The 27,246-nt window shown below is 42.1% G+C and overlaps 1 protein-coding gene across 1 annotated transcript in view; it reads left to right on the forward strand.

The window, feature by feature from the left end:
- The window catches only part of Akap9 (A-kinase anchoring protein 9), a 121,126-nt gene that overhangs the window by 87,333 nt on the left and 6,547 nt on the right, over positions 1-27,246 (forward strand). The window contains 17 exon segments of the mRNA XM_052721235.1: positions 1,543-1,701; positions 2,260-2,364; positions 7,269-7,421; positions 7,729-7,908; positions 8,653-9,129; positions 9,534-9,597; positions 9,713-9,807; positions 10,908-11,099; positions 11,338-11,526; positions 15,775-15,919; positions 17,874-18,087; positions 18,757-18,904; positions 20,890-21,552; positions 21,973-22,184; positions 23,589-23,694; positions 25,450-25,632; positions 26,495-26,710. Of these exon segments, the coding sequence (XP_052577195.1) occupies positions 1,543-1,701; positions 2,260-2,364; positions 7,269-7,421; positions 7,729-7,908; positions 8,653-9,129; positions 9,534-9,597; positions 9,713-9,807; positions 10,908-11,099; positions 11,338-11,526; positions 15,775-15,919; positions 17,874-18,087; positions 18,757-18,904; positions 20,890-21,552; positions 21,973-22,184; positions 23,589-23,694; positions 25,450-25,632; positions 26,495-26,710 (3,501 nt within the window).

The following is a 27,246-nucleotide window of genomic DNA, read 5'->3' on the forward strand; positions in this document are numbered from 1 at the left end:
CAAGAATTCTAAAGAAATGTAAAACAAAATATTATGTTTCTAGAGCACTAGAAAAGGCATTAATACTCATTGTTTGTAGTCATTGCCCCTATGCCTCTAAATGTATTTTTAGCTTTTGAAAAAGTCAAAACTCAAGAGGTTTTAAGCTCTAGAACCTAGTGCGGTGGTTCTCAACCTTCCTAAAGCTGCGACCCTTTAATACAGTTCTTCATGTTGTGGTGACCCCCAGCCATAAAGTTATTTTATTGCTACTTCATAACTATAATTTTGCTACTGTTATGAATTGTAATGTAAATATCTGATATGTGACCCCTGTGGAAAGATCACTCAGCTCCCAAAGGGGCGACCCACAGGTTAAGAACCACTGACCTAGACGGTCATTTCCTGTGAGACAAGTTGTCTTAGCTGACAAAATCGGTTGTGTCGTTATGAACTTGAGACATCTGACAAAGCTGTGTGCGCCTCCAGGAACTTAGCACTTCGTTTACTCCCTCCCTAGCCCTCTGATTTTCTCCCAGTCAGGAAACTACCTGGAAATGTATTGTGTCTTTTCATGACACCTGCGTGTTGTCTGTTTTCCAGACTTTACTCCAGATACTAGTCCACCTGTCCTTGCTAGTTTTTCCTCAGTAGCTTTATTACTACCTTCTAAGAGCCTGCAGTTAGGTTAAGATGGCATCGTTTTAATGTTCTGAGAACAATGTTTGTCACTTTGGTCATTTCTTCACAGTGTCTCACTGTAACGTCATAGTCCTCTGTTTCTTAGAACTACAATATTTTTAGTACTTTCTCCTTGATGAGTATGTCCATAAACTGTCTTATTAATCTTTCCTATATTCTTCCATTGCTGTTATACAACATTTGAGGTACTGTATATCAGTCATCAGAAGATGAATCTCAGAACACTTACTCTTTATTTTGGGCAGAGTAGGAGCACTTAAAGGAATCCAGATTCCTTCATCTACCTCTTCTCATCTCTTCTGTAGAGTGTACAGACTGAACCTTTGCCAGATAATTCTTACCAAAAGAGTGTACAGACTGAACCTTTACCAAATGTAACATGCAAAGACTTAAAGGACAGTATCCTTTACCTGAGAGCAAGTCAAGAAGTGAGCTGCAGATCTGTCATCTTTATTATGTCATTAAGCTGTAGTGTGCTGTGCCTTTAGATAATTCACATTATTCAAAATGCGTTTTCCCTCTTCCTGCCAGGATAAAACCATGAGGCTCTTCAGAGAAATAATTTTTTAAATGAGTTCCATGAAAGCAGTAGTATTTCTCTTTCTGCATACTGGTTTTATCAGTCGCTTTTGCTAGAGATGACCATTGCTATCCTTACTTTAAAATAAGATTAACATATTTTAAAATACCTGTTTTTGGTGGGGGGATACTGAGGATCAAACCTGAGGACTTGCATATATAGGCAAGCAGCACTCTACCACCGAGATACCTTTTCAAGGCCCCGAAAGCAGTTTTTAAGCTATAAAGTAATTTACAATTATGAATGCCCAGCATTTTAAAACCTTTTCCATTATATTTCAGGTCGAACAGTTGACTACTCATCTGAAGGAAAAAACAGACAAGTGCAGCGAGCTGCTGCTGTGTAAGGAGCAGCTGCAGAGAGACGTGCAGGAACGGAATGAAGAGCTCGAGAAGCTGGAGTGTCGAGTGCGGGAGCTGGAGCAAGCGCTGCTCGCCAGTGTGAGGACCACGTTGTCTCCAGCACGCCCTGTGCTGGAGACAGCCGCTCTTAGTTACACAAGCCAGTCCTTCTCAGTCAAAGTTACATCATCCTGTAGACATTAGGAAATAGTGTATCTTCATAACGAGTTTTGTGTGTTTTACTTCCAGATGTTGTTTGCATCCTTTCTTTCTGATACAGGAAGATTAATTGAGCCAGAAAAGTTGATTATGATTTTAACTGTCAGTTATGACCATGAGCTAAATTTTAGACTCTTGCCTGACTCCAAAATAAGATGTAATGAAGTTCATTCCTGCTATTCTACAGGAGACCAGAATGAGTAAAGAGTAGAATGCAAAAGCTTGGAGGCAGACAGATGGGCAAACACTTTTGTCTTCTCTGAGGAAGGAGTTTTAAATATCAGCACTGAATATCTCTACCTTTCTGAATATTCTCAAATGTAGAGTTTCCCCTTCTAAATTGGAGAAATAGAATTACTGCTAAATAAATAAAAAATATTGCAATGAGTAATCAGTGTGATGTCTGAAGTTTTGAGAAAGTTCTTATGTATTTTCTAGATAAATGACCAGAAGCAGTCTGGAGGTGTCGAGACTAAACCTGAATTGTCTCTAGAAGTTCAATTGCAGGCTGAACGGGATGCTATAGATAGAAAAGAAAGAGAGGTAAGAAGTTTTCTTTTAAACAACAAATGTGGTTTGAATTATTTCACATCAGTTACCTTGAAAGTATCGTTTGAACAGAGTGCATTATTGTCTGAAAGCAAAATTGAGTGTTTCCCAGTTCACTGCCTTGAAGACTGGCCTTGGAGATAATGAACTGAATAGATAAGCTGATGAAAGGCTGTGTTCATGGAGAGAGGACCTTGAAGCAGGGAGACATTTAGATGAAAAAAGAACCAGTATAGCCGGTGTAGACTGACTGGAGACGAGAATAGAGAGCTGGTAGTGTGGGACCATGGTGAGCTGGTCCCTTTCTCTCCAGCTGCCCGTACTGTGGGCACTAAGTCATTGCCGCTCTGCTGTGTGTCTTGTCAGCTTTTGTTGTTGTTATTGAAAATATTTTCCTGGGAGATTATCACACTATTTCATAAGTAAAGAATGGTATTAAAATAATGGGTTGACGTTAAACTGAGACTGAGCGTGTAGCTCATTATCGGAGAGCACTTGCCCAGCCTGTGCAAGCACCTAGGATTCCCAACATCACAAGTACTAACAACAGCACCAGTGAGAAGAACAGTCCTATTTTTCTGTACCCCCTTACTTGAAGAGAATCACATCCAGCTGGGAATGGTGGTATATCCCAGTTGCTCGAGAGGCTGAGGTGGTTGGAAGGATTGGGGCCAGGAATTCCCAGTCAGACTGAGCAACATAGCAAAGCCCTGTCTTCAAAGAGAAAATTCATTATTATTACAAAAGTAATTTCAAAAGTAAATTCAGCTTCCTACTTCATGTATAATATATTTAAACCTTTTTCTTCTGAAATACATCTTAATGATGTGGATATGACTTTTTAAAAATATTTAGGAGTACATGCTCTCATGGACCTTTGTGTAGAAACAGAGGTCAACCACTGGAATCATTCCTCAGGACCTGTCCACCTCATTTTATTTTTCAAAGATTTCTTTTTATTGTTTTTTAATTGTGTGTGTTTCTATGGTGTGTGAATCTGTGTCCACCCACCAGAATCCAGAAAGGGGTATAACTCCCCTGGAACTGGAGTTGCATGACTTTGTGAGGCACCTAACAAGAGTGCTAGGGACCAAATTAGGGTCTTCTATAAGAGCTGGATATACTCTTGACCACAGAGCTGTGTCTCCAGACACACCTTGCCTTTGTGTTTTTGAGACAGGGTATCTCTCTGGAACTTAGCAGTCAGGCTAGACTTGGTTGGTCAGTGAGTCCCAGAGATCCTCCCATTTCTACCTCCCCAGAGCTAGGATTCCAAGCATGGGCTGCCATGATTGGCTTCTTTACATGGACTCAGTAGATCTCATGCTTGTTCACCAAGTGTTTTACCAACTGATCCATTCTCCAGCCCTAAAATTGTTCAAATTATATTTGTCTCCATATAATTTTTCAGGACATTAAATATATTTCAAATGTTTGTTGGATTTAAATAATATGGAAGTGTCAATACAAGCTTTAAAAGATACAGAAATAATTGAGACATCAGCTAAAATGATGTTCAGAGAACTCATAGAGAAAAAGGCATCTATACAAATGACTGTAGTTGAAAGGATCCTTTCTAGGACAAGAATTACTTTTTACTGGCACCTAATACTGACATATATTTATCTGGAAAGTTCTTGTTTATTTTGGCTTTGGTATTTCATGAAAGCAAAGAGCCTGCCTTTTTATGTAAAATATGGAAAATTGATCTGACATTAATTAGAAAGGCTAGGGAAGTAGCCAGTGGTAGAGGGTTAGTCTGGGGAACACAGGATGTTGGTTGGATTCCTGGCACCACAGGAAACAAAATGTCCCCCTGGCTTTTGTGTGAATGGTGTGATCTGAAGCCCAGCCCTCGCTCTTTCACAGTGATCACTTACAAATCCTCTCCCCAGCCTCTCTTTTCTTTAGTTTTTAGATGGTGCCTCACTGTGTTGCCTATGCTGAGCCCAAACTCTGCAGCTTAGGGGACCTTCCTTATTCTGCCTCTACAATAGCTGGGACTACAGGCATGTACCACCATGACCATCTATTTTTAGTATTTTTTTAAATATACTGTAGCTCTACTACTACCTTAATTTCTTGAATTAAGTATTCAATAGATGCCTGTTTTTCTACCCAGAATCAGTAGTCATCTGAGACTGCTAGAAACCATAGAGAGCACATCATCCAGCTCCCTTCTTTACAGACAAGTGCACAGAGCCACTGCCCTGAATGGGTAGCAAACTGGCAGTTTACTAACAGTGACAGGTGTTCTGCAGTACCACTCATCAGCCTGTGAAAGAAAGCATCAAAGCATGCATTATGAGGAGAGAACTTTAAGCATTTGCTCTGAAAAGTAGGCAAATATTTTCAGATAACTGATATAAATATAAGATATTTATATGGCCAGGCGGTGGTGGCGCATGCCTTTAATCCCAGCACTCGGGAGGCAGAGCCAGGCGGATCTCTGTGAGTTCAAGGCCAGCCTGCTCTCTAAAGTGAGTTTCAGGAAAGGTGCAAAGCTACACAGAGAAACCCTGTCTCGAAAAACAAACAAACAAAAAAAAAAGTTTATATGGATCAAATTTTAAATGACTTTACTCTCAGAGCCTGAGTTTGGACAAAATATCTTTTAAAATTTGTTAGACTACTTGAAATGGAAGATGAATAGAAAGAAATCTTTAAAGGTCTCAAGATTTTTTTTTTTAAATAAGAAAATTATATGTATAAAAAAAGTGGGTTTTCTAGCAGGGTGTGGTGCCACGTGCTTTTAATCCCAGCACCTGGGAGGCAGAAGCAGGTGGATCTCTGTGAATTCAAGGCCAGCCTGGTGATTTCCAGGACAGGCAAGGCTATATAGTGAGACCCTGTCTTGAGGGAGGAAAAAAGAGAAAGAAAAAGAAGGAAATGGATTTTCTTTTACAAAAAGGTGCCTTCAGTAAATCTTATTTCTTGTATTGCTAATGTGCTTACAGGCTGTACTAGTAAGTAGTAGTTAACTTTGTTTTAAGCCTAGTGCTAGGAGGGACCGAGGAGTATTTTAAATACTCTCTACCGGGGTCTTCATATCACCCATGTGTAAACTGAGTCTTAAGAGAAGTTAATGCTTAGTACAGAACCAAATTCTTGCAGATCTCACTCATTTTAACTCCCTTGTGATACAGTACTGGCAAAACATTAGGGATGGATTTGGCATGTTGGTGGGAAGCCTGAAAACCATAGTGTGACATTGGTGCTATAGGTCAGTGCTTCTGGATTCTGATGTGCCTTTGAGTCACCCAGGGACCTGCTGAAGACAGGCTTTCTGTGTAGCACAAGCAGCTACACATCCAGTGTACTTCCATGTGCTGCTAATTCTGCTGCTCCCAGCTCACCCTGAGTAGCAAACCTTGGGTCCCAGAGCTAAGATTTTGCCTGTTAAAATGACACATTAAAAGAGTGGGCATACCATGTAATGTAGGCAGCAGTTTTGAACTTAAATAGCTATGTGTGTGTGTTTTATAATACCTTATTTTAAAAGCAGTTGCAGAAGATAGGAGTTGTTGTGGAAGATAAGAATGGGCATACATACTAGTGTATAGCTTTGATAAACATGTGATCATCACTGTTCTCAGCAATAAACTGATAGTTATATGTGCAGAATCACTAATATAGTTAAGTACCTACAGAGTTAAATACCAGTGTTACAGAAAATATGTAGATAAAGTCTTCAACATTAGTTATTAGAAGCAGGATAATGATAGTTTGGAATGGAAGACTCCTGTAGTAGTTGTGTGACCTCGGGACATACCATTCTTCTTACAGTTTTTCCTTCTTCTCTGTAATGGGAACAATTACAGATCAAATGAGGTCTTGTGTGAGTGTATATTTGATGGTGTGTGACTGTACGTGCACGTGGCGGGGCTGCGTGTGTGAAGGCCAGAGGGCCGCCTGAGGTTTCACTCCTCAGGAGCCATCACCTCGTATTTTGAGACTGAGTCTTTCACTGGGACCTGTGGTTCAACGGTTAGACTAGGCTGATTGTCAACAAGCCCCAGGGATGTTCCTGTCTCCAGCTCCCCAGCGCTATGATTACACGCTCACAACACCACCCTTGCCTTTTTACATGGGGTGCTGAGGATCAGCTCAAGCCTCATATTTGCTCATCTGAACTATCGGCCCAGCCTCAAATTTGACTGTTATTGCTAATATTGTACTATTTTTACTGGAATTATTCGGCTGACTTTAAAGCCTTGCCTTGTTGGTACTGGAGTTCTAGTTCTGTGATGCAATGTATAAGCAACCATTTACTCCTTTTTAGACTGTAAGGCGGTAAACTACCTAGCTGCCACTTGGCTCTGCTCCTGCATCTTAAGTTGTTTTTAATGTAGCAGTTTTGATCATCACTTAAATAGACATTTGGAAATCCACTCATTAAATGTTTATTAAGTACTTATAAAGTAGTTGATTAAGTGGTTGTTACTATCCTCAGTCAAACTCATATACACATAGTCAAAAAAAAAGTTTAAAATCTTTTTTGTGGTTTGAGGCCAGGTATGGTGGCACACACCTTTATTCCCAACACTCGGAAAAGCAGAAGCAGGCAGATGTCTCTGAGTTTGAGGCTAACCTGGTCTGCATAACAAGTTCCAGGACTGCCAGGGCTACTTAGAAAAACCTTGTCTCAAAGAGCAAAAACAGAAAAATATACTTTGAGCAAGTTTAAGAATTAAGCAGATAAACACAGCTTAGAAAACCATTTTCCTTTATTGCCATTCACATGTCTTAAACATACATCCTTTGTAAATTAAATAGAACTCATGTCTTAAACATACATCCTTTGTAAATTAAATAGGCCACTTTTCTGTTTGACGATAGCATTTGTATGATGTGGGTTTCGTTTCTGTTTTTTCCCTCTTGGATAACTGGTTCTACAGATTTCTAACTTAGAAGAGCAATTGGAGCAGTTCCGAGAAGAGCTGGAGAATAAGAATGAAGAGGTTCAGGCGCTCCACATGCAGCTAGAAATACAGAGGAAGGAGTCCACCACCCGTCTGCAAGAGCTCCAGCAGGAAAACAAGCTCTTTAAAGTAAGCAGCTTTAAAAATAATTAACATTTTTGATCCTTTGTATTCTTATAAGTATTGGCTAGCAGCAACATTAGTAGGCAAATAGATTTGCATAGAACTTATTTGCTGCTCAACCTAGACATTTGAATATGTCATAAATGAAAATATTTGAGATTGTTTATCAAAATATTTTAAGAATTATTGAAATACAGTATCTTATTTTAATTTCATTATATGCACACTATGTTTTTATCAGACTTAATTAAAGGAATGTTCTGAAAATGGCATGTAACGATCATATAATTATGACAGTTATTTTTGTCCCTAGGATGAAATGAAGAAACTGGAATTTGCCCTGAAGGAATCTAATCCCGTGTTTACTCATGATCAGCCCATGTTGTTTGGGAAATTTGCACAAATAATACAAGAAAAGGACGCTAAAATTGACCAGTTAAATGAGCAGTTTATTAAACTCGAGCAGCAACTTAAACTCGCAACAGATAACAAGGTATGCCTGCTTCAAATTTGTTTGTCAGAATAAATATGAGTGACAGTTTTTCCCTTTTTACTACATTTATTTATTTTGGGGATGGGAGTGGGAGTTTGCACTCATTCCTTGGCGTGCTTTTGGAGGTTAGAGCACAACTTGTGGGAGTCATTTCTCCGTACACTGTGTGAGCTGCAGCTCTCACACTCAGCTTGTCAGGCCTGACGGTGAAAACCCGGCCCACTGAGCTATCTCGGAGGCTGTAACAGAGGCTGTATTTCAAACACAAAATAATGATACTTTTCCCTTTCCTGTTGAAGTTCCCTAGGGTGTGCACCTGAGTGTGCAAATATATACACCCATGCCTGCACACAAAGCGGCCAGAGCAGGGCGTTGGGTATGCTGTTGCCTTCTGCCTAATTGCCTTGAGGCAGAGTTTCTCACTGAACAGCTTACCATCTCAGTTAGTCTGGTTGACCAGTGAGCTCTTGGAATCTGTCTGTCTCTGTTTCTTGGTGCTGGAGTTACAGGCCCACATAGCCCTGCCCAGATTTTCATATGTATGCCGGGGCTTTGAACACAGGTTCTTTTACAATAGTGTATACAAAAGTGTGGAAACTGTGAGGTCTTTGGGTGATTTTCCTGTTCTGGTGCAAATGAGCGTTGATGAATGAACTGTGCACTCCCCGTGTTCATCCTAAGTTCTACGTATGATGCACATAAGACTTCACTGATTTCTTTGTTGTTCTGTTCATTATGTTTTAGTTAAAAGAACACAATATAACATCACTTCAAAGAGATGCAAGCAAAGTTAATGATCAGCTTACAGATGACAAAGAGAAAGTATCCCACTTCTTAGGAAAAGAAAATAGGACTGGAGAACAAGAAATTGGAAAAGTCATCATGTCCAAGCCACTTTCTGTAGATGGCTGCTTTGGGCTCCCAACGGAGGGAGATGGTGAGGTTAGCAGCAGTAACCAGCTGCCACAGATCCTTAAACCTCCAGGTCAGACTGAATTATGGGGTGACTGTTCCCCAGAAGACGTCACAGAAATCATCAGTCAGTTTACTGAAAAAATTGAACAAACACAAGAGATCCATGCTGCAGAAATTTTGAATATGGAATCCAGACATATTTCAGAAGCTGAAACTTTGAAGAGAGAACATCACGTTGCAATCCAGTTACTGACTGAAGAATGTAATTCTTTAAAGAAAATGACCCAGTGTTTAAAATCTAAACAGGTACCTGACTTTCATAGAATATGTTTTCAACCTCTTGTCATTTTCCTCTCAATATTATAAGTGTTTAAGAGAATTTTTAAAAGGATCTGAGAAATAATACCTTTTTTCATGACATAATCACAACTTGGCATCTCCTTGTTGTGTAGTTAAATCATGAAGTTCCTGTGTGGGTTTGGAGCCTACTGTGATTTCGTTATTCATGAGTGTTCCTTTCTATGGCAACATCCATGAGGAGGAAAATTACAGACTTGATATTTGTGTATTAAGACAGTGTGACAGAATAAATTGATGTCTGTGTTTCTCCCTTAACTATATCAGAAAATGGATGAATGATTCATTGGGTCTGATTTTTACTAAATAAATTGTAAAGTCTTGTACTTTCTGTTGTTGTTTTCTTTAATTAGGCGTCCTCCATTCCTGGAATGACATATTCAAATGCTCACCAAACTAGAGAACTATGTTCAAGTGGTAAGTTGTGTAATCCTGGAATATATAAGCAAATGGAATATTCTTTGTTTAAAAAGTGTTACTTTGCATGTGCATGCACATGTGTAATTACAGATGATTGTTTTCTTGATTTTAGATTCTGAATCAGACTGGGGTCAGGGGTTTGACACGGCATCAGAAGGTCAAGAAGAAGGTGAAAGTTCAGCTGGTACAGTTCCCAAAGTGGTAAAGGTACTGGAGACAAAACCCCTTAGTTAGCTTAGCCAGGGTCATTTCCACACTTACATAGAAAGGTCCTCTACGAAGAAAGAATTGAATAGTTAATAGTATCCTTGGAAATCTATTTCACTTTATTTCATAAGTTTCATAGATATTACAGTAGAATGTTGTAGAAATGATTTTTCTGGAATGCCTCTTATATCTTGCCTTCAGTCAGATGTTTTCCTAACCATGTGACCAAATAGTTGGATACTTTGAGATCATTTGTATTCAGCTTACTTGACTTACCTTTAAGAAAAACAATGTAATCAATATTACTATACCTTAGACTTCCTATGTAATCAACTTTACAAGCTAAGCTGAACATGAAGTTTTGCTCTTAAACTGTGTTCCCTGTTTCTCCCTTGTAACCCCTCTATGACACTCACACAGTATGTGTTTGTGTAAGGTATGGCCGGGAAGTCTACAGTCCCTGCTGGAAGCAAGGATGTTGTAAGCAATGAATGACACACAAAAATAACCTGTGAGCTTAGGACAATGCATTTGTTTGTGGGTTTGCTTGCTCTTCTGGGTTGTGAAGTCAGAAAATCAACCTTTCTTTAGCATAGATTTAAGACAAAGTTCCTCTTTCCTTTCCGTACCACACTTGATGTGCTGTTCCGTAAGCAAAAAGAATGCTCCTTTGTTGGGGAAATTGGGCTCGCTCTTAGTGTCCCAGCACCAAGACTCATTCTCTCTTATGCAGCAGTGCCACACAACATATATGTTAAAATCATATTTTATTGCCCATGGTGTTGTTTGCCACAATCATGAAAGCAGTCTTGAGATGCAAGGTATTTGCCACATTATTTCTTTTGGTCAAATCAGTGACTATTCACTAATTCTAGACCGAGTGTGTTAGCCAAATAGAGGAAGGAACTTAGAAGTACAAGCTCTGAGAAGACATTAGTTAAGATTCAGTCACCACTCCACAGCAAGCAGACACCCTGGCAGTGTTGGGATCCAGTTTCTTGTCTACAGTGGCCTAAGTCAGTTGAGGTTGAGAAGCTGCTTGTTTGACTTTACATGTCTTACTTTTCCATCTGAAGTCCTCATTTTGTCTTCTTTTCTAGGGATTGTTGAGAGCTGTCCATACTGAGGGCGTGCAGATGCTTTCTATAGCGGACCTCCCTGATGATGATGGAGAGAACCTGTCCGCACAGCAGGCTTCACAGTCGTGGCTGGAAGAGAGGAGAGCTTACCTCTCTACTATCTCATCTCTTAAAGACTTAATTTCCAAAATGCAAGTGCAAAGACAGACTGAGGTAGTTAAAGAATATTTTGCTTCTAGGTAGTTTTACATGTTTACTGACAATAATACATCTTATAGAGTAAGTTATCTTTTTATATGTGTTTCATGTGAATTACTTTGTATCTTTTCACACCTGAAAATATTCTCTTGAACTTTTGAAAAATATATTTTGGTTAGTAGACAAGTATTTCTGAAATATATTTAAGGCATGCTTATTGGGAAACTAACTTTTCATGTTTTGCACTGTGCAGGTCTGTGACCAATTGCAGTCTCAGGAGAGCCTCTCAGATTGGCGAGGTGAACTTCTGCTTGCCCTTCAGGATGTACTATTGAAGGAACGCAGCGTATTACTAGCTGCATTCCGAACGGATCTGACATCTCTCGGCACTAGAGATGTTAATGAATTATTAAACTGTTTGGAACGGAGAATACAAGAGCAGGTATTAAAACAAAACTATTTTAAAGAATTTTTTTGAACAGGAAGAAAAAGGTGGGTTATTGATTTGTTTTGGAGTCGTGAAGGTTGGCCTTTAACAGGAACCACTAAGAATGTATAGAGAAAAATATTACTTTAGATGTTTTACCTTATGTTAGAAAGTAAGAAACACTGAAAATTAATGAGTTAATCGCCAAACTTAGGAAGTTAAAAAATGAGAAACAGAAAAAACCCAAAGAAAACAAGGATTAAAGTATCCATGCTCTGGCACTAGAGAAAATCAGGCATTAATTTCCTGTAGCCTCTGGTCAGAGCCTCATTGGCCAGTTAAGTTAGTCTTGTTTTCTACCTACGTGTGTATTCATTAGGCTTGCCATCTCTGGACAGAATATAATGCAAACAGTTTGTCTAAGGGAGGGATTAGACCGAGATTCAGAGAATTTGGTCCATAGTCCTTGTCTCCATACAAGGGCATAATGTCATGGTATCAGGAGCAGATGGCAGAGGCTACTCACCTCATGGCAGATAAGAGAGAAAGAGGAAGGGATAAGGGACCAAGTGTAACCTCAATGACATGTCCAAGGGACCTACTTCCTCTAGTGAGGCCCCCCCCACTCCTAAGGTTTTCAGAACCTTCCCAGATAGGATCTTCTCTGTTGGGGACCAAGTGTTCCAAGTGTTCAACACATGAGTTTGTGAGGAACATATCACATTCAAACTAGAATATCAGTCGTATTTAAAATCACCTTGTTGTTGTCTGTATATTACTGCTTTGTTACTATTGAATGTAGCCTAGAACAGTGTAACTTAGGCATGGGTGTTACCCAAGCATATACATATACCACAAACCTATAAAATTTTTAAAATAATAATGAAATACCATAAGTCTCTGTCATTATATTTTAAAGTCACAGAATTAATTATTTTTTATTTTAAAAAGTATCAAAATCATTCAAGAGAGCTGGGCATGGTGGCACATGCCTTTAGTCCCAGCAATCAGGAGGCAGAATCAAGTGGATCTCTAAGTTCAAGGACAACCTGGTCTACAGAGCAACCCTGTCTCAAAAAACTAAAATGAAAAAGAAAAAATTCATTCAAATTCATTGACCATTGTGGCACACAGCTGTGATCTTGACGCAAGAAGATTGCAAGTTCTTAGTAGAACTTTGTGTCTTAACCTAAGTTTTTTAGAGGTTGGGATGTAGCTAAATGATAGACTTCTTGCCTAGCATGTGTAAAGTCTTGTTCAATTCTCCAGTGTTTGAAGAAAGAAAAAAAAAATCAGGAAGAAATAGCTTGAAAAGACCTCTGCCAGTAACAGTAAACCAGTAATTAAAAATCTCACAGCTTTAGTGTGCCCAGGTCTTGGCTTTTAAATACTTTCTTCCTTCAAAAGTATTGTAGTTCCTCGGAAACTGGGGACTCTGGGGCTAGAGCATGGGAAGCACAGGGTGAAACCTAGAATCTCCTGCTCTTCAGTAAAGAAATGTTCATAGAATAAAGAGTGTCGGAGAAGGGGAGAGGAATGAGGAAGTATTAGACGGAAATATAGACAGAGATGATGAGAAAGACAGAGACACAGGATAGCTTCGGGAGGGCTCTGGGTCAATATCCAACCACCTCGACTTTAATCATGATGGGCTTTTTATACATCAGCAAGAGGAGGAAGGAGCAAAAGACTTCCCCCTTTCAAGGTCGAGGTATAAAGTATCAACAAGTGTAAACCCTTCAAAACACCTGATAACCACACCCTTGGCCAAATCATCCCATATGCAGCCCCTGCTGGGCAAAGCAAGCTCAGACTTTCTGACATTGAGTAAGGCCTTACTATGGAGTCTCTATGGTCTCCCATAAGAGAATGTGAAGTCTTTCTCACTGGCCAAATTTAGAACATTTAAATATCAAACTACCTGAATGAGATAGCGCATGACTTTAATTCCAACACTCAGGAGGCAGAGGCAGTCATATCTCTTGAATTCAAGGCAACTAGCCAGGTATTGTGTGACAAAACTTTTCATGGGGAGACCTACACACATACACACACACACACACACACACACACACACACACACACACACACACAGAAAAAAAAAAAAAAAAACCTAAATGATAGTGATAGATTATGAAGCAGAGTGAAAACAAAGACTTCTTGAGGTCATATTCATAGATAAATAAAGTAAAATATTACAGTAGAATGCCACCTAGTGAATGTTCTAGAAGGAGTGATTGAATTAAGGAATTCTTTATTAAACATGATTTTCTAATCAAGTAATCAGTGGTGGATGCTAAAGTTAGTGTGGAAACCTTGTTAGATGATATTTACATAATTGTGAAATAACTCTCCAGAAGATAGTCTCCATTGCAAAGTGGAGAGACCTCCCACACACCTCCAGCTCAAGCAGTCAGTCTACCAGTGATGTCAGCTAACTCCTGGTGGGAAGGACACAGCCCTTTGTGGTGCTACCATTAAATGTATGATCAGACAGAAAAGAGTACTGATGGAGATGCAGAGAAGCTGCATCATGCAACACTGTGGGAGAGTGCCGTGGGAGAGCAATTCCAGCAGCTTAGAAGTTACACACGCTTTTATCATACAGCCTAGCAGTCACTCACTACAAGTCAGACAGAAATGAAAACTTAAACCTTGATAAGAACCTGTGTGTAGGCTGGAGAGAGGGCTCAGCAGTTAAGAGCCCTTGTTGCTCTTGCAGAGGACCCTGGTTCAGTTCCCAGCACCCACATGGTGGTTCATAGCCATCTGTAATTCCAGTTCCAGGGGATCCAGTGCCCTCTTCCAACCTCCGTTTGCACCAACCACACATGTAGTACACATACATACATGTAAGCAAAACACTCACACATAAAAGAGAATGAATAAATCTTTTTTTAATTAAGCTATACATAAATATTCATAACAGTTTTTATTTGTAATTGTTCCCAAACTAGAAACAACCCATTTGTCCTCCAATGGGAAATCAACTAATCCCTAGAATGAATTACAACCCAGTAGGGGCTGGAGGGATAGTTCGGGATGAGAGTTAAGAGTACTGGCTGTTCTTCCAGAGGACCTGGTTCAGGTCCCAGCATGGCAGCTCATAACTGTGTGTAACACCAGTTTCAAGGACCCAATGCCCTCTCTGGCTCTGCAGGACCCAACGACACACATACACATAAAATAAAAGATAAGCAATTTTTGAAAAGAAAAAAAGGAAAAGAAAAACAGCTCAGTAGCTAAAAAGAAACAAGCTGTTGGTGTCCTCAATATTCTGTATGCCATGTAAACTCTCTTAAAGCGATAAAATTATAAAGAACAGTTGAGTTCTTGCCAGGAGCTGAGGCTGGGGAGAAACTGACTTCAAGAAGAATCTTTGCTGAAGTGGTTCTGTACCCTGATGATGGCACATGAAATGAACCTCTGTACAGTGATAAAATTTCATAGTGCTGGATACCAAGAAAACAGTGTGCATATAAAAACTAATGGAGTTTGAATAACACTGTCAGCTTCCTTGTTTTAACTGCTGTTTCCAGTTAGATCAGGTGTTATCACTGAAGGCAGCTAGCTGAGGGGATACAAGAGCTTTGGCTTAAATTAGTACAAAATAAGATTGTTTGGTTTTTATTTTTGTTTTGTTTTGTTTTGATTTGATTGAAGAACATAGGACAGATTAGTCTGTACTCTGCAGAAGTTTCAAGGTCTCAAAAGACTTATTAGTACCACTTTTCATTTTCTATGAAGGACATTCGGTGAAATTTATGTAAGTTCCCTTTGTTAGATAGCATAGTAACGATAGTTACTCTTGCTAAAAATTGTGGCTGTGTGGAATGTTTCTGGGCCAGAGAGACAGCTCACAGGTAAGGGCATTGGCTGCCAAACCTGACCACCTGATTCTGACCCTGAAACCCACATGGTGGTGGGGAACCAGTCCCCACAGATTGTCGTCTGACTACCACATGCCCACTGTGGAGCACAAGCATGTACCCAGACATACCCAGCAAGTGAGTAAATAAATAACGAAAACAGTGTTCCTGTTTTATGTGAAATGCACAGCAATATGTAGAAATTAAGGCCCATCTGTCTGCAACAGACCCTCACAGATTTTTTTTTTGGACAAAAAAAAAAAAAAAATGTGAGAAATTTTAATGAAAAAAATTTAGCATGTGGACTCCATTTTTCTCATTCCGACTTCCCGGTTGTTAATTCCATTATCTCTACACCTCTCTTCACTTAATTTTTCATTTTCCTTTGTTACAGGGCATTGAGTATCAAACAGCTATGGGATGTCTCCAGAAAGCAGACAGGAGGAGTTTGCTGGCTGAAAATGAAGCATTACGTGCTCGAATTAATGGCAGGGGAATGACTCTGAACAAAGGACAAGAAACCGGCCCATCAAGCCAAGGTGTGTGCGTGCCAGGCCAGGGGGACCCCAGCCAGTGGAAAGCGTTCGCTTTGGTGCCCTCAGAAAACATTTCTGCTGAGGCACCTTCTCTTCATTTTCATAACACAAAGGAGATAGTCGATGTTATCACTATTAGGGTTAATGATTGTCAAATTGGTTTTAAACAGCTCTATTTCATTTAAAATAAATAGACAGTACATTGATATAGTTCAGCTCATTGGGTTTATTTTCTTTATTATAATTTTTTTTTGAGAAAAGTCTTTTGACCCTCTTAAGATAGCTGCCTAAAATAAAAGAGAATCCACAATAAAAGTAGCTGTTTATTTTTAATCCTTTGTTTACAAAAATGTAAAGTGTGACATCCATACAGAAAATTACAAAATTCAGATGAAGCTATAACAAATTATAAGGTGAGTATGTGGGGACATTACTTACTTGCAAGTGGAACTTGCCTTCTTCCCAAAAGCCCCTCACATGCTCCTCCATAGAAACTGAGGTCATCATTTTTCTGTTTTGTTTGGTTTTTTTCCTTTAGTTTTCTTACCACTTTATAAATTTCTAGACTGTATATGTTTATGAAGTTTTCCTGGTTTTGAACTTCATCAATCTGTGTGTATTTTGTGCCTTGTTTCTTGAACTTTATATAACATTCTTCCAAGTTTCCAAAGCTGTCTCTAAGTTAACTTATGTAGCTATGGAAAGTTATGCCTGTAATGTATGTGCAAATTCTGTGTGTGAACCTTTGGTTGTTTGTGCTGTTCGCTGTTGGAGTCAGAGCTGCTACAGACACACCTCTGAGATTTTTAATACACACAGACATCTTCCCAGCCTCCTAGGAAATGAATCACTAGTCATGGGTTGTGTGCCTTCAAATTTATTAGATAATGCCAAGTGTTTTACTTATTTTTTGAGAGGTTGTCATGTATCTCAGGCTGGCCTCAAGCTTTATGTAGTCAAGGTCCTCTTGTCTCTGCCCTCCCAAGTACGGGGGTGACAGGTGTGAACTACCATGCCTTGCCAAAATATTTGGAAAAGCAGTCCTGTGGATGTGGCACTCACTTGCAAGGTTTGAGTGTTCTGTTGCTTAACATCTTTGCCAACAACTGGCATTGTCAGACATGTCGCCCATCTGCCGGGTGTGCTGGGCACACATATTGTTGGTTCCCTTCTCACATGTTTATAGACCAGCTGGATTTTACTTCTGTGTGTGCGTAAGGGTTCCTTTCCCACTTTTCAGTAAGGATGTGTTTTAATCAAGCTAGTTAGAGAGGAGCGTTCATCATGTCTGGTGAGGACACTTGCTCCATCTTTACTGATTGTGTTTCACATAGTTTTAAAGACAGCACAGGTTTGAAGTTACCACATAGGTTCTCATTTGTAATTGAAAAGCTGAATCAGAGCTAGGTGTGGTGATTCAAGCCTGTAGTCCCAGGATTTGGAAGACTGAAGCAGGAGGTTTGCCTGGAGCTTCAGACCAGTCTGGGTAGGGCTACAGAGTGAAACCTTTCTACAAGAAAAAGAAAAAAAATAGAAATAATAATTGGATGATTATAATAATTGGCCCATTGGATAACGCCTGTATATATTGTATATGACTATCAGAAATCACTGGGAATTTTCACTATGAGTGGTTGGCATTCCAAATACACAAGTTCCTGTCTACAGAATCTTGTGAGCAATTAAAGTTGCTTATTTTGAGTCTTGCATCCATTAATGCATTGTTACATTTTTGTCGTTCCCCTGTGTTTTTAGTTCTGAAGCCTTCCCCCCTAGCACTCTAAGAAAAAGAAACATTCATATAAATTACCAGTTTGAGGGACTGGGGGCAGCAGTTGACTGTTTCTTTGTAGTCATCTCCTGAGTTATGGATGAGTTCTTAGGAGCAGATACTTAGAGTCACGCACGCACGAGTCGCCGGCCATCTTTTAACGCCTGTCTCGCTCGTTCCCTGTAGAACTCCCGGACTGCAGTATGCAGCAGTCTTGCATGCTGGAGATGCAGGGTCAGCTCTGTGCCATGAAAGACAGAATGACCGAACTACAGGAACAGCTGAGTTCGGAAAAGATGGCGGTTTCGGAATTAAAAAGTGAACTCTCTCAGACACAGCTGGAGCTGGACACCACACTGAAGGCCCAGCATGAGCAGCTGAAGGAACTGGAAGCTTTCAGGTGTGCCAGGCTGCGTTAGTGTGAGGGTCCGAGGAGGGGTTGGACTGACTTGTCGTAACCGTTATGCACATAGCACACAGCAGCAAGCATGGAGTTTAAATAGCAGAAGAATGAGGAGAACAAGAAAATGGATATTTTCCAAATTTAAAATGCGATCATTTTAGCCTCCCCTCTGCTATGACTTCTATTCTAGTCAACAATTATTAGATATGATTTTGGCCTCTATCTTACACTGACTAACTTTAAGTGATATTTAACCTCATGTTGCAGTTGGCTAGTATCTGCCAGGTGTTAGAATTGAGAATGCATGGGAAAAGGATAGATTACTGATGTAGATACTGAGGTATTCTGCTTGCCAGAGGCATGCTGCAAGTACACATTTATTTTGGACATTGATTTCACACACACAAATTCACATGATTTCTATGTGCAGTAAAAGACAAAAAAAATGTTAATTAGTATTATCTTTCTGGCAGTGAATTGAGTTAATTACAATAGTAAATTGATTGCTCTACTAGAAATTGCAGTTCATTTGAAGTGAACCACAAGGAGTCTTGACTTGGCACACCATGGCTAGTTTATAATATGCCTCAGTCCTGGAGCTCAAGCTCCTCTTTATGATGATACTGTCCATTAAGATAACGTGAAGTTCCTTTCTTCCTCGTTCAGGCTACAAGTTAAAGACAAGGTAGATGAAGTTCATTTGCTTAGTGATACGTTAGCAAGCGAACACAAGAAATCCCAAGAACTTCAGTGTGCTTTGGCGACAGAGAAAGCCAAGTCAGGCCACTGTGAAGAGCGGGATAAAGAACTCAAGGTATTGTCTTTATGTGTCTTGCAGAATTCTAAGTTATAAGGCTTTCTCCAGCCAGTTGTCAGGCTTCTCGAACCCTTTAAAAGGTGTAAGTTGTTCACTCTGTTGAGTACTGTTGCAAAGTTATGTAGGCCATGGTAGAAGGAAAAGCCTTCTTTTCGTTGTGACACTGTGTTTCCTTCCCTACAGTTACTCCCATCAGGGATTGCCAGGCCCCTTCCCAGCAGCTGCTTTATCTTTGCCGTGTCACTTGTGAGCCTGTGAGGCTTACAAAGGCGTTTCTTTTGTCTTTGCTTACAGTTCATTGGGATAGATACCCCTCCTTCCTTGCTGTGTTGATTAATAACCCTGTGCTAGGGTACTTTTTAAATCATCTGAGGTTCAGTGTTTCAGTACTTGACCTCTTCTCTGTACTGTTTATTGCTGCCTCGGCTTGCCTGTCTACCCCCTCCCCTGCCACACACACACCTCTGCCTGCAGCCACACAGATTCAAGGAGATGCAGATGTGTGCTGGGTTTCTCCAGTTAGTTGGTCTTGACCTCTACCTTGTTTTGTTTCATTTCCACAGTATTCTGAGTTGAACTCAGGACCTCTCCCATGCTAGGCAAGCACTGTCCCACCCAAGTTGACTTCCAGCTTCTTTTTTCTACACATTCATCCTGAGACAGGTTCTCACGAACTTGCTCAGGCTCCTGATTCTCCTTTCTCAACTTCTGGAGTAGCTGAGATTACAGGCATGTGCCACCAAGCCCAGCAGTTCCTTGTTTTGGCTTTCCAAGATTTATTTATTTTTATTTTAGTATCTGCGTGTTTAGCCTGCCTGCGTATCTGCGCACCATGTGCATGCACTGATGGAGGAAACCAGGTGATGGCATTGGATCCCCTGGAACTGGAGTTAGAGCCATTTGTGAGCTATCGTGTCAGTTCTGGGAATGGAACCCAGGTCTTCTGGAAGAACAGCCAGTACTTTTAACCACTGAACCGTCTCTCCAGCCAACCCAGCAAACGTCTCAGTGATTGTATGCATGGAGCCAGGGTTCCTCATTGAGCATCAGAAAACAAAGGTGCAGCTGTCTCGGATGCTCTGGGAACCTCTGGCCATTGTGCACTAGGGTCCTTCCTGATAGTTTCTGTCACATACTACCAGGAGTCCACACTGCAGAAAAAAAGAAATGTCCTAATTATGCAGTCAGATCTTGCTATTTTGATACACTTCCTTACTAACCCCTAATTTTTTAATGAATCTTGTAAGAAAGGTCTCCTTATGGTACTTTTACATGTGTCACCCCTGTTACCATTCACCCCACCCTCATCGTCTTCTCATACTCCCTGGCTATCCTCCCTGCAAGGAGCCCTCTGTGTGGATTTTTGTTTGGTTAGTTGATTGGTCTTTCGAGACAGGGTTTCTCTGTGTAGTAGCTCTGGCTGACCTGGAGCTCGCTCTGTAGAGCAGGCTGGCCCTGAACTCACAGAGATCCTCCTGCCTCTGCCTCCCAGATTAAAGGTGTGCTGGGATTAAAGACGTGCACCACCACTGCCTGGCAACCCCTTTGCATTTTAATTTCACATGTATTCCATGACCTTTCTTCCCTCTCTAAAGATGGCTTCCTCCCCTATGCCCACGATTCTTCTCTGCTTGTCATGACACTGAAGAACAGGTATTTTCTTGTGCCTTCATATAAAAGACTAAAAAATTTAAAAATATGTTTATTAACATATTGGAAAGTAGCATAAGAACACACATATTTTAAAGATTGTCATTGGGAGACGTGTACTCTGCTTTATATTTTGCCAGAGAAGTTTGTATTTATATCCTTGATGCAAGCAAGCCATTTGGCTGTCTAAATAATTCTCACTATCTACTGAATAACAATTTGTCTTCAATTACCAAATGCTTCCATGTTGCTGTTACCAAAGTCATGGTCATATACTTTAACAGTATTTTTAATATTAACATGTTCATCTTAAATTACATTTTCACTTCAAGGATCTCAGATTCACTCTAGAAGACCAGAAACAGAGGAATATACAGTTGGATGCACTTTTGGGACAACAGAGACAACTATTAAATGAGTTACAGCAAAAAATAGAATCACAGAGAATGCTGTATAATGCGCAGTTATCAGAAGAACAAGAACGGAACTTAGAGCTTCGGGTTCTTCTGGAGTCTGAGCAGGGTAGGATTCAGGAGATGAAGGACACCCTAGACCAGGAGCGGGAGCTGCATGCCCAGCTGCAGAGCAGCGGTGATGGCGGGCAGCCCCAGCCAGTCTGCCCTCCTAAGGAACTACTTCAAGAACTACAGCAACAGCTAGAGGAGAAACAGAAACATATCATCGAACTCGTAAGTGAAACTCAGAAGTACAAACTGGATTCCTTGCAAACAAAGTGTCAGATGGAGAAGGACAGGCAGGTTCACCAGAAGACGCTGCAGATGGAAAAGGAAGCTAACACCCTGGGCCAGAGGAAGATGGAGGAGCTGCAGAGCAAAGTGGAAGAACTCCAGCGCCAGCTGCAGGAGAAAAGACACCAGGTGTATAAGCTAGACCTCGAAGGGAAGCGCCTGCAGGGCCTTATGCAGGAGTTCCGGAAGCAAGAGCGGGAGGACAGACGGGGGAGCAGACGACTTGTATATCAGAATATTAATAAGGTAGACTTTTGTCTCTCTTACACTCTGGATGAAGGCAGGAGAGACGACTCAGTGGGTCATGTTGCAGACATGTTCACAGAGCTGTCCTCTGACCTCCAAATGCACCCTGTGGCATGGGTGCACCTGCACATACACACACACACACACACACACACACACACACACACACACACACACACAGAGTGATAACAGTTTTTTCAGTTATGAGTAATTTTAATATTTTAAGATAACCTTAATATTTTATAATATTTTTAAATTTTGAATCATATTGAGTTATTTAAACATTTATGTTCAAATCATCCCAAAAATAGTGTCTATAGAACTTTATTTGAAACATGGATAGTAATTTTGTTTCATCAAGAAAGAAAATGAAATGCTGCTCATTTGTGAGTATTTTCTTTTTCTGTCCAAAATTGCCAGCAAGCCACCTGGAATTTTACTGACGACCGAACTAGGAATTGGGTTCTTCAACAAAAGATGGGAGAAGAGGCCAAAGGCACAAGCTCCACATCACTGATTGGAATAAATGGAGGACAGATTGTCGACAGTAACGATGTGGAACTTATCAGACAGAAGCTTCAGCACGTGGCTACAAAGCTTCAACAACATGTAGCCCAGAAGGCCTGTGACAGGTTAGACTTCTGCCTGGTCTGTAGAAATGACACTGGGCAGGTCAGACAAGAGGGAAACGGTGGATTGGCTTTCTTTCGTTCAGATAGCATCTCACTGTGTAGCCCTGGCTGGCCTCAAACGTGCAGAGAAATCTGCTGCCTGGGAGTCAAGGCGTACGCCAGCACGCCCACCCCAAAGAAGAAGTGCGCGTCTGTGTTAGATGGTGGTCGTGAGCAGAACCTACACATCTGGAAACAGCTAGCGCCTTGAACCAGAAAGGGGGAAGGTTTAAGAGTAGAGTGACAAGGGAAACAGAGTGTCCTTAGGCTCCAGGGTGTGAGTGACAGCGCCCCAGCCTCCAGTGTGTGTGTGTGACAGCGCCCCAGCCTCCAGTGTGTGAGTGACAGCGCCCCAGCCTCCAGTGTGTGAGTGACAGCGCCCCAGCCTCCAGTGTGTGAGTGACAGCGCCCCAGCCTCCAGTGTGTGAGTGACAGCGCCCCAGCCTCCAGTGTGTGAGTGACAGCGCCCCAGCCTCCAGTGTGTGAGTGACAGCGCCCCAGCCTCCAGTGTGTGTGTGACAGCGCCCCAGCCTCCAGTGTGTGTGACAGCACCCCAGCCTCCAGTGTGTGTGACAGCACCCCAGCCTCCAGTGTGTGTGAGTGACAGCGCCCCAGCCTCCAGTGTGTGTGACAGCACCCCAGCCTCCAGTGTGTGTGAGTGACAGCGCCCCAGCCTCCAGTGTGTGTGAGTGACAGCGCCCCAGCCTCCACTGTGTGTGAGTGACAGCGCCCCAGCCTCCAGTGTGTGTGAGTGACAGCGCCCCAGCCTCCAGTGTGTGTGAGTGACAGCGCCCCAGCCTCCACTGTGTGTGAGTGACAGCGCCCCAGCCTCCAGTGTGTGAGTGACAGCGCCCCAGCCTCCAGGGTGTGTGTGACAGCACCCCAGCCTCCACTGTGTGTGAGTGACAGCGCCCCAGCCTCCAGTGTGTGTGAGTGACAGCGCCCCAGCCTCCAGTGTGTGAGTGACAGCGCCCCAGCCTCCACTGTGTGTGAGTGACAGCGCCCCAGCCTCCAGTGTGTGTGTGACAGCGCCCCAGCCTCCAGTGTGTGACAGCGCCCCAGCCTCCAGTGTGTGTGTGTGACAGCGCCCCACCCTCCAGTGTGAGTGACAGTGCCCCAGCCTCCAGTGTGTGTGAGTGACAGCGCCCCAGCCTCCAGTGTGTGTGTGTGACAGCGCCCCAGCCTCCAGTGTGTGAGTGACAGCGCCCCAGCCTCCAGTGTGTGTGTGTGACAGCGCCCCAGCCTCCAGTGTGTGTGTGACAGCACCCCAGCCTCCAGGGTGTGTGTGACAGCGCCCCAGCCTCCAGTGTGTGTTAGGAAATGTTATTGTGAGGTCAGTTTTGACTTCTTGTCTTTTTCTTATAGACTAGAGTTTGAAGTATCGGATGAGGATACTTTAATTTGGGTTCGGGAAAGAATTGATCGAATTATTTTGCGACTACAGAGACTAACTGGCCGGCCAGATGATGAGGTAAGACTTTTTAAAGTTCTTTGTAGAGAGAACAAAAATCAAATGAAATTATGAATTGTTTGAAAATTGGTAGACTATTTTATAAGAATTTTTTTATTGTATTTGTTTGTTTGCTTGGTTTTTATTTGAAATACAGTGTTTCTCTTCCCCCAACAAGAAGTAATGGAAACTGGGGAGGGAGGAATTACCCTTCATTGTTGGTGCTGTATAATTAACCTTCTATAAAGAGACCAGGCTCTTGAGAGAGTGGCTGGCTTCCCTGTCCTCCCAGCGTGAGCTCAGAATCCATCCTATGGGCGGGCTCCTTCACGGCTCTTCTGCTGAGCCTTTCCCTCCCTGTTTCTGACTCTACGTCTGACACTTGACTTCTTTAAGAAGCATTTCACTTGTTGGTTTGTGTGGTTGTTTTGTTTTGCTTTCCAAGACAGGGTTTCTCTGTGTAGCCCTGACTGTCTTGGAACTCACCATGTAGACGAGGTTGGCCTCAAACTCAGAGATGAGCCTGCCTCTTCCTCTCCGGTGCTGGGATTAAAGGCGTGCGTCACCAAGCCCAGCTGTATTCACGTTCTTACCCCCCTTTTCCCTGTCTTCCATGTTGGCACTCCCTGCACCTGCTCTCAGCCCGACCTCTCTGTGCTCACAGCCTCTGTCTCTAACTGCAGCTGGGACCCTCCGGGTTTCCACGGTTCTCAGGTTCTCATGGCATGAGCCCTTGCTGGCCTTGCTGAGCTCCTGCTGTGCCCCAAGCCCCTGAGGCCTAGGGATTCATGGACAAAGTGAGGCGAATTTTGGCCTTGTGCAGTTACTATCTACTGCACAGTTCTGGTGAAGGCCTTTTACCTGTGGCCCAGGCTTGTTTTATCAGTCAGCTACTAGACATCTTGGGTAAATGACCCCAGTAGGGGCCTCACAGACACAATGGAATGTAAACCTTGACTGCCCTCCCACCTCTCTCCCTCATACCCTCTTCTGGTTATGGTATCACCCAGTTTGGAAAGCTGGAAGTCACCATAGACCATGCTCCTTCCCTCTCCCTGTGCATGTACGCAGTCACAAGTCATGTGAATGTCACTCAGGTGCCCTTTACTCTCGTCCCTTGTCACTGCCTCAGTGTTTCTTCCGTAAGCTGTTGCAACTTCCTGTGCGCACTGCCAGCCCACGGGTGTATACCTTCCCTAAGCTGCTCCTCCTTGGGTTGCTGCCGAAGGAATCCTAGAAACGTGAGAATCTTGTTTGTGGGCGCCCCTCCTGAAGTCTTCCTTGGCTCAATGTGGCCTTGTTTAGGTCTGTCATCATAGAGCAGTGGCATTTAGTGTGACGAAGCATCTGCTGCTCCTTCAGTACTCTTCCATCCACGAGCTTCTGCCCTCTGTGTGTGTCCTGCTCTGTGCCCTCCCCAGCTGTTCCCGTGACACCTCTGTGTGTGTGTGTGTGTGTGTGTGTGTGTGTGTGTGTGTGTGTCCTGCTCTGTGCCCTCCCCAGCTGTTCTCCTGACACCTCTGTGTGTGTGTGTGTCCTGCTCTGTGCCCTCCCCAGCTGTTCCCCTGACACCTCTGTGTGTGTGTGTGTGTGTATGTGTGTGTGTCTGTGTGTCCGTGTGTCCTGCTCTGGGCCCTCCCCAGCTGTTCTCCTGCCTGGCAGGTTTCCGCTATTACCCAGCACCAGTTCCTGGAGTCTGTGTCGGCACCATTTGCTTTTCCGTGAGTTGCTCACGTACACGTGTCTCTATAACCTTGTGTCATCTTGTTTCTCCAGCACAGCTTAGCATCCTCGAGCACCTCCTGTGGCTCCTTAACAGAAACTCTGCTGAGACAGAATTCTGAGCTCACAGGACATGTAAACCAACTAACCGAGGAGAAGAATGGCTTACGGAGCATTATCATGAAACTGGAAGAACAGATAAAGTTTTATCAGCAGACAAGAGCTGGTAGAAATGATGTACGTGTTCTTAGAAGTAATGCAAAGTTACGTTGTTCTCCCTAGTTCTGCTTGTAACTGTAGTGTAAAAATACCACGTAGGACTCTTATTAGGATGTGTGGAAAAAATATATGATAGCAATAATAATAAAAAAATCTATTATTGAGGGACGCTTCTTGACCACCCCCTGGGTTATATACATACACAACTGCTGATCTGCATCCAGCCTTGTAATGAGGAAACCAAGTCTCATTCAATCTAAGATCCAAAGATGTATGTGTTGCCTGAAAGCAGACACATTGAAAGAGATGTTCAAATGTGGATACTGATTATTATTCTCTTCAGTTACTGCCTACTAGGTTTATGACCAAGTGAAAGATGATAATCTGGGCGTGGGGTCACGTCTTTAATCCCAGCACTCAGGAGGCAAAGACAGACAGATCTCTGTGAATTCAGGGCTAGTCTGGTCTACATTATCAAATTTCTGACTAGCAAGGGTTAATATTCCTTCACCAGTGAGACCCTGTCTTTAAAAAATTTTTTTAAATGTTAAATTATACATTTCAGGCTGATAACTTACTCTCTGAATTCAAATTTGTTTTTAAAGCTACAAAGAAAAGAGCTAAATTTTCCCCTATGTTTAAAGGTAGAAAAGGCTGTCAAAACAACCACATAGCCAAGTAAATACCTTGTTTATATGGCCACCCTGAGAGTCACTCACTTACATCCATGCTGGCTCCTCTTCACTTCAGTGATGGAGAATCAACACTTTGACCCAAACAGTAGGGATTGTGATTGTGAGCTTCCCTGTGGTGTTGGAAGGCCAAAGCTAGGTAATCCATTGTGATTTAATTCAGTCTTCTTCTTGAAAACATGTAACAGGCCATGTCTCTACAGTCCTCTGGGCTTTCACTGGATGGTAGTGCTAACATCGAAGACGTCATTGCTTCAGAAAAAGAAGTGTGGAGCAAAGAGAAGTTGACTCTTCAGAAATCCCTCAAAAGGGCAGAAGCAAAAGTATGTGAACTAAAAGCCGAACTAAGAAATGATGCTGTACCTCAGAATCGGAGCCCTGACTCTGAGAATGCTATATTTAAGGTACACACATCCCTCTTGCTGACCCTAATTGAACAGACCACAGAAATAGAGTTACCGCTCAGACTGTGTCCCTAGGCATCTCTTCAATCTGCTGTGATTGCAGTGTCTACCTGATCACAGATCTATAGAGAGGCATGCCCAGAGCTGCAACACGTTCAGCCCTGCTTTTCTTGCTGTCAGCATTGTGACCCTATGCCCCAGAGTCTCCTCTCCTATTAGACAAGCAGAAGTATTCTCTTTCAGTTCCTGAGCAGAGTGCCATGACTGTCCGTGGAAGAGCGTCTTCCATGAGTGGCCTCTCTAATGCTGAGAATGAACGCAATCGTAACTGCCTTGATCAGTTAACCTGAAGTCCAAAGTGGAAAGGAAGAAAAGTATCTAGAATATTTTAGCTATGGAGTAGACATAAAGGGGTAGAAAACATTAACTTATTTAAGAACCTAAATGGATGAGTGGCTGTAATTTTAAAAAACAAAGTCAGCATTTTAATAACATTCATGATAAGACAAAAATATTTGAGTAAAAGGATTAGCCCC

The sequence above is a fragment of the Peromyscus californicus genome, unplaced genomic scaffold, assembly GCF_007827085.1.
Source record: "Peromyscus californicus insignis strain IS unplaced genomic scaffold, ASM782708v3 Scaffold_6__1_contigs__length_162567912, whole genome shotgun sequence".
NCBI classification, from domain to species: Eukaryota; Metazoa; Chordata; class Mammalia; order Rodentia; family Cricetidae; genus Peromyscus; species Peromyscus californicus.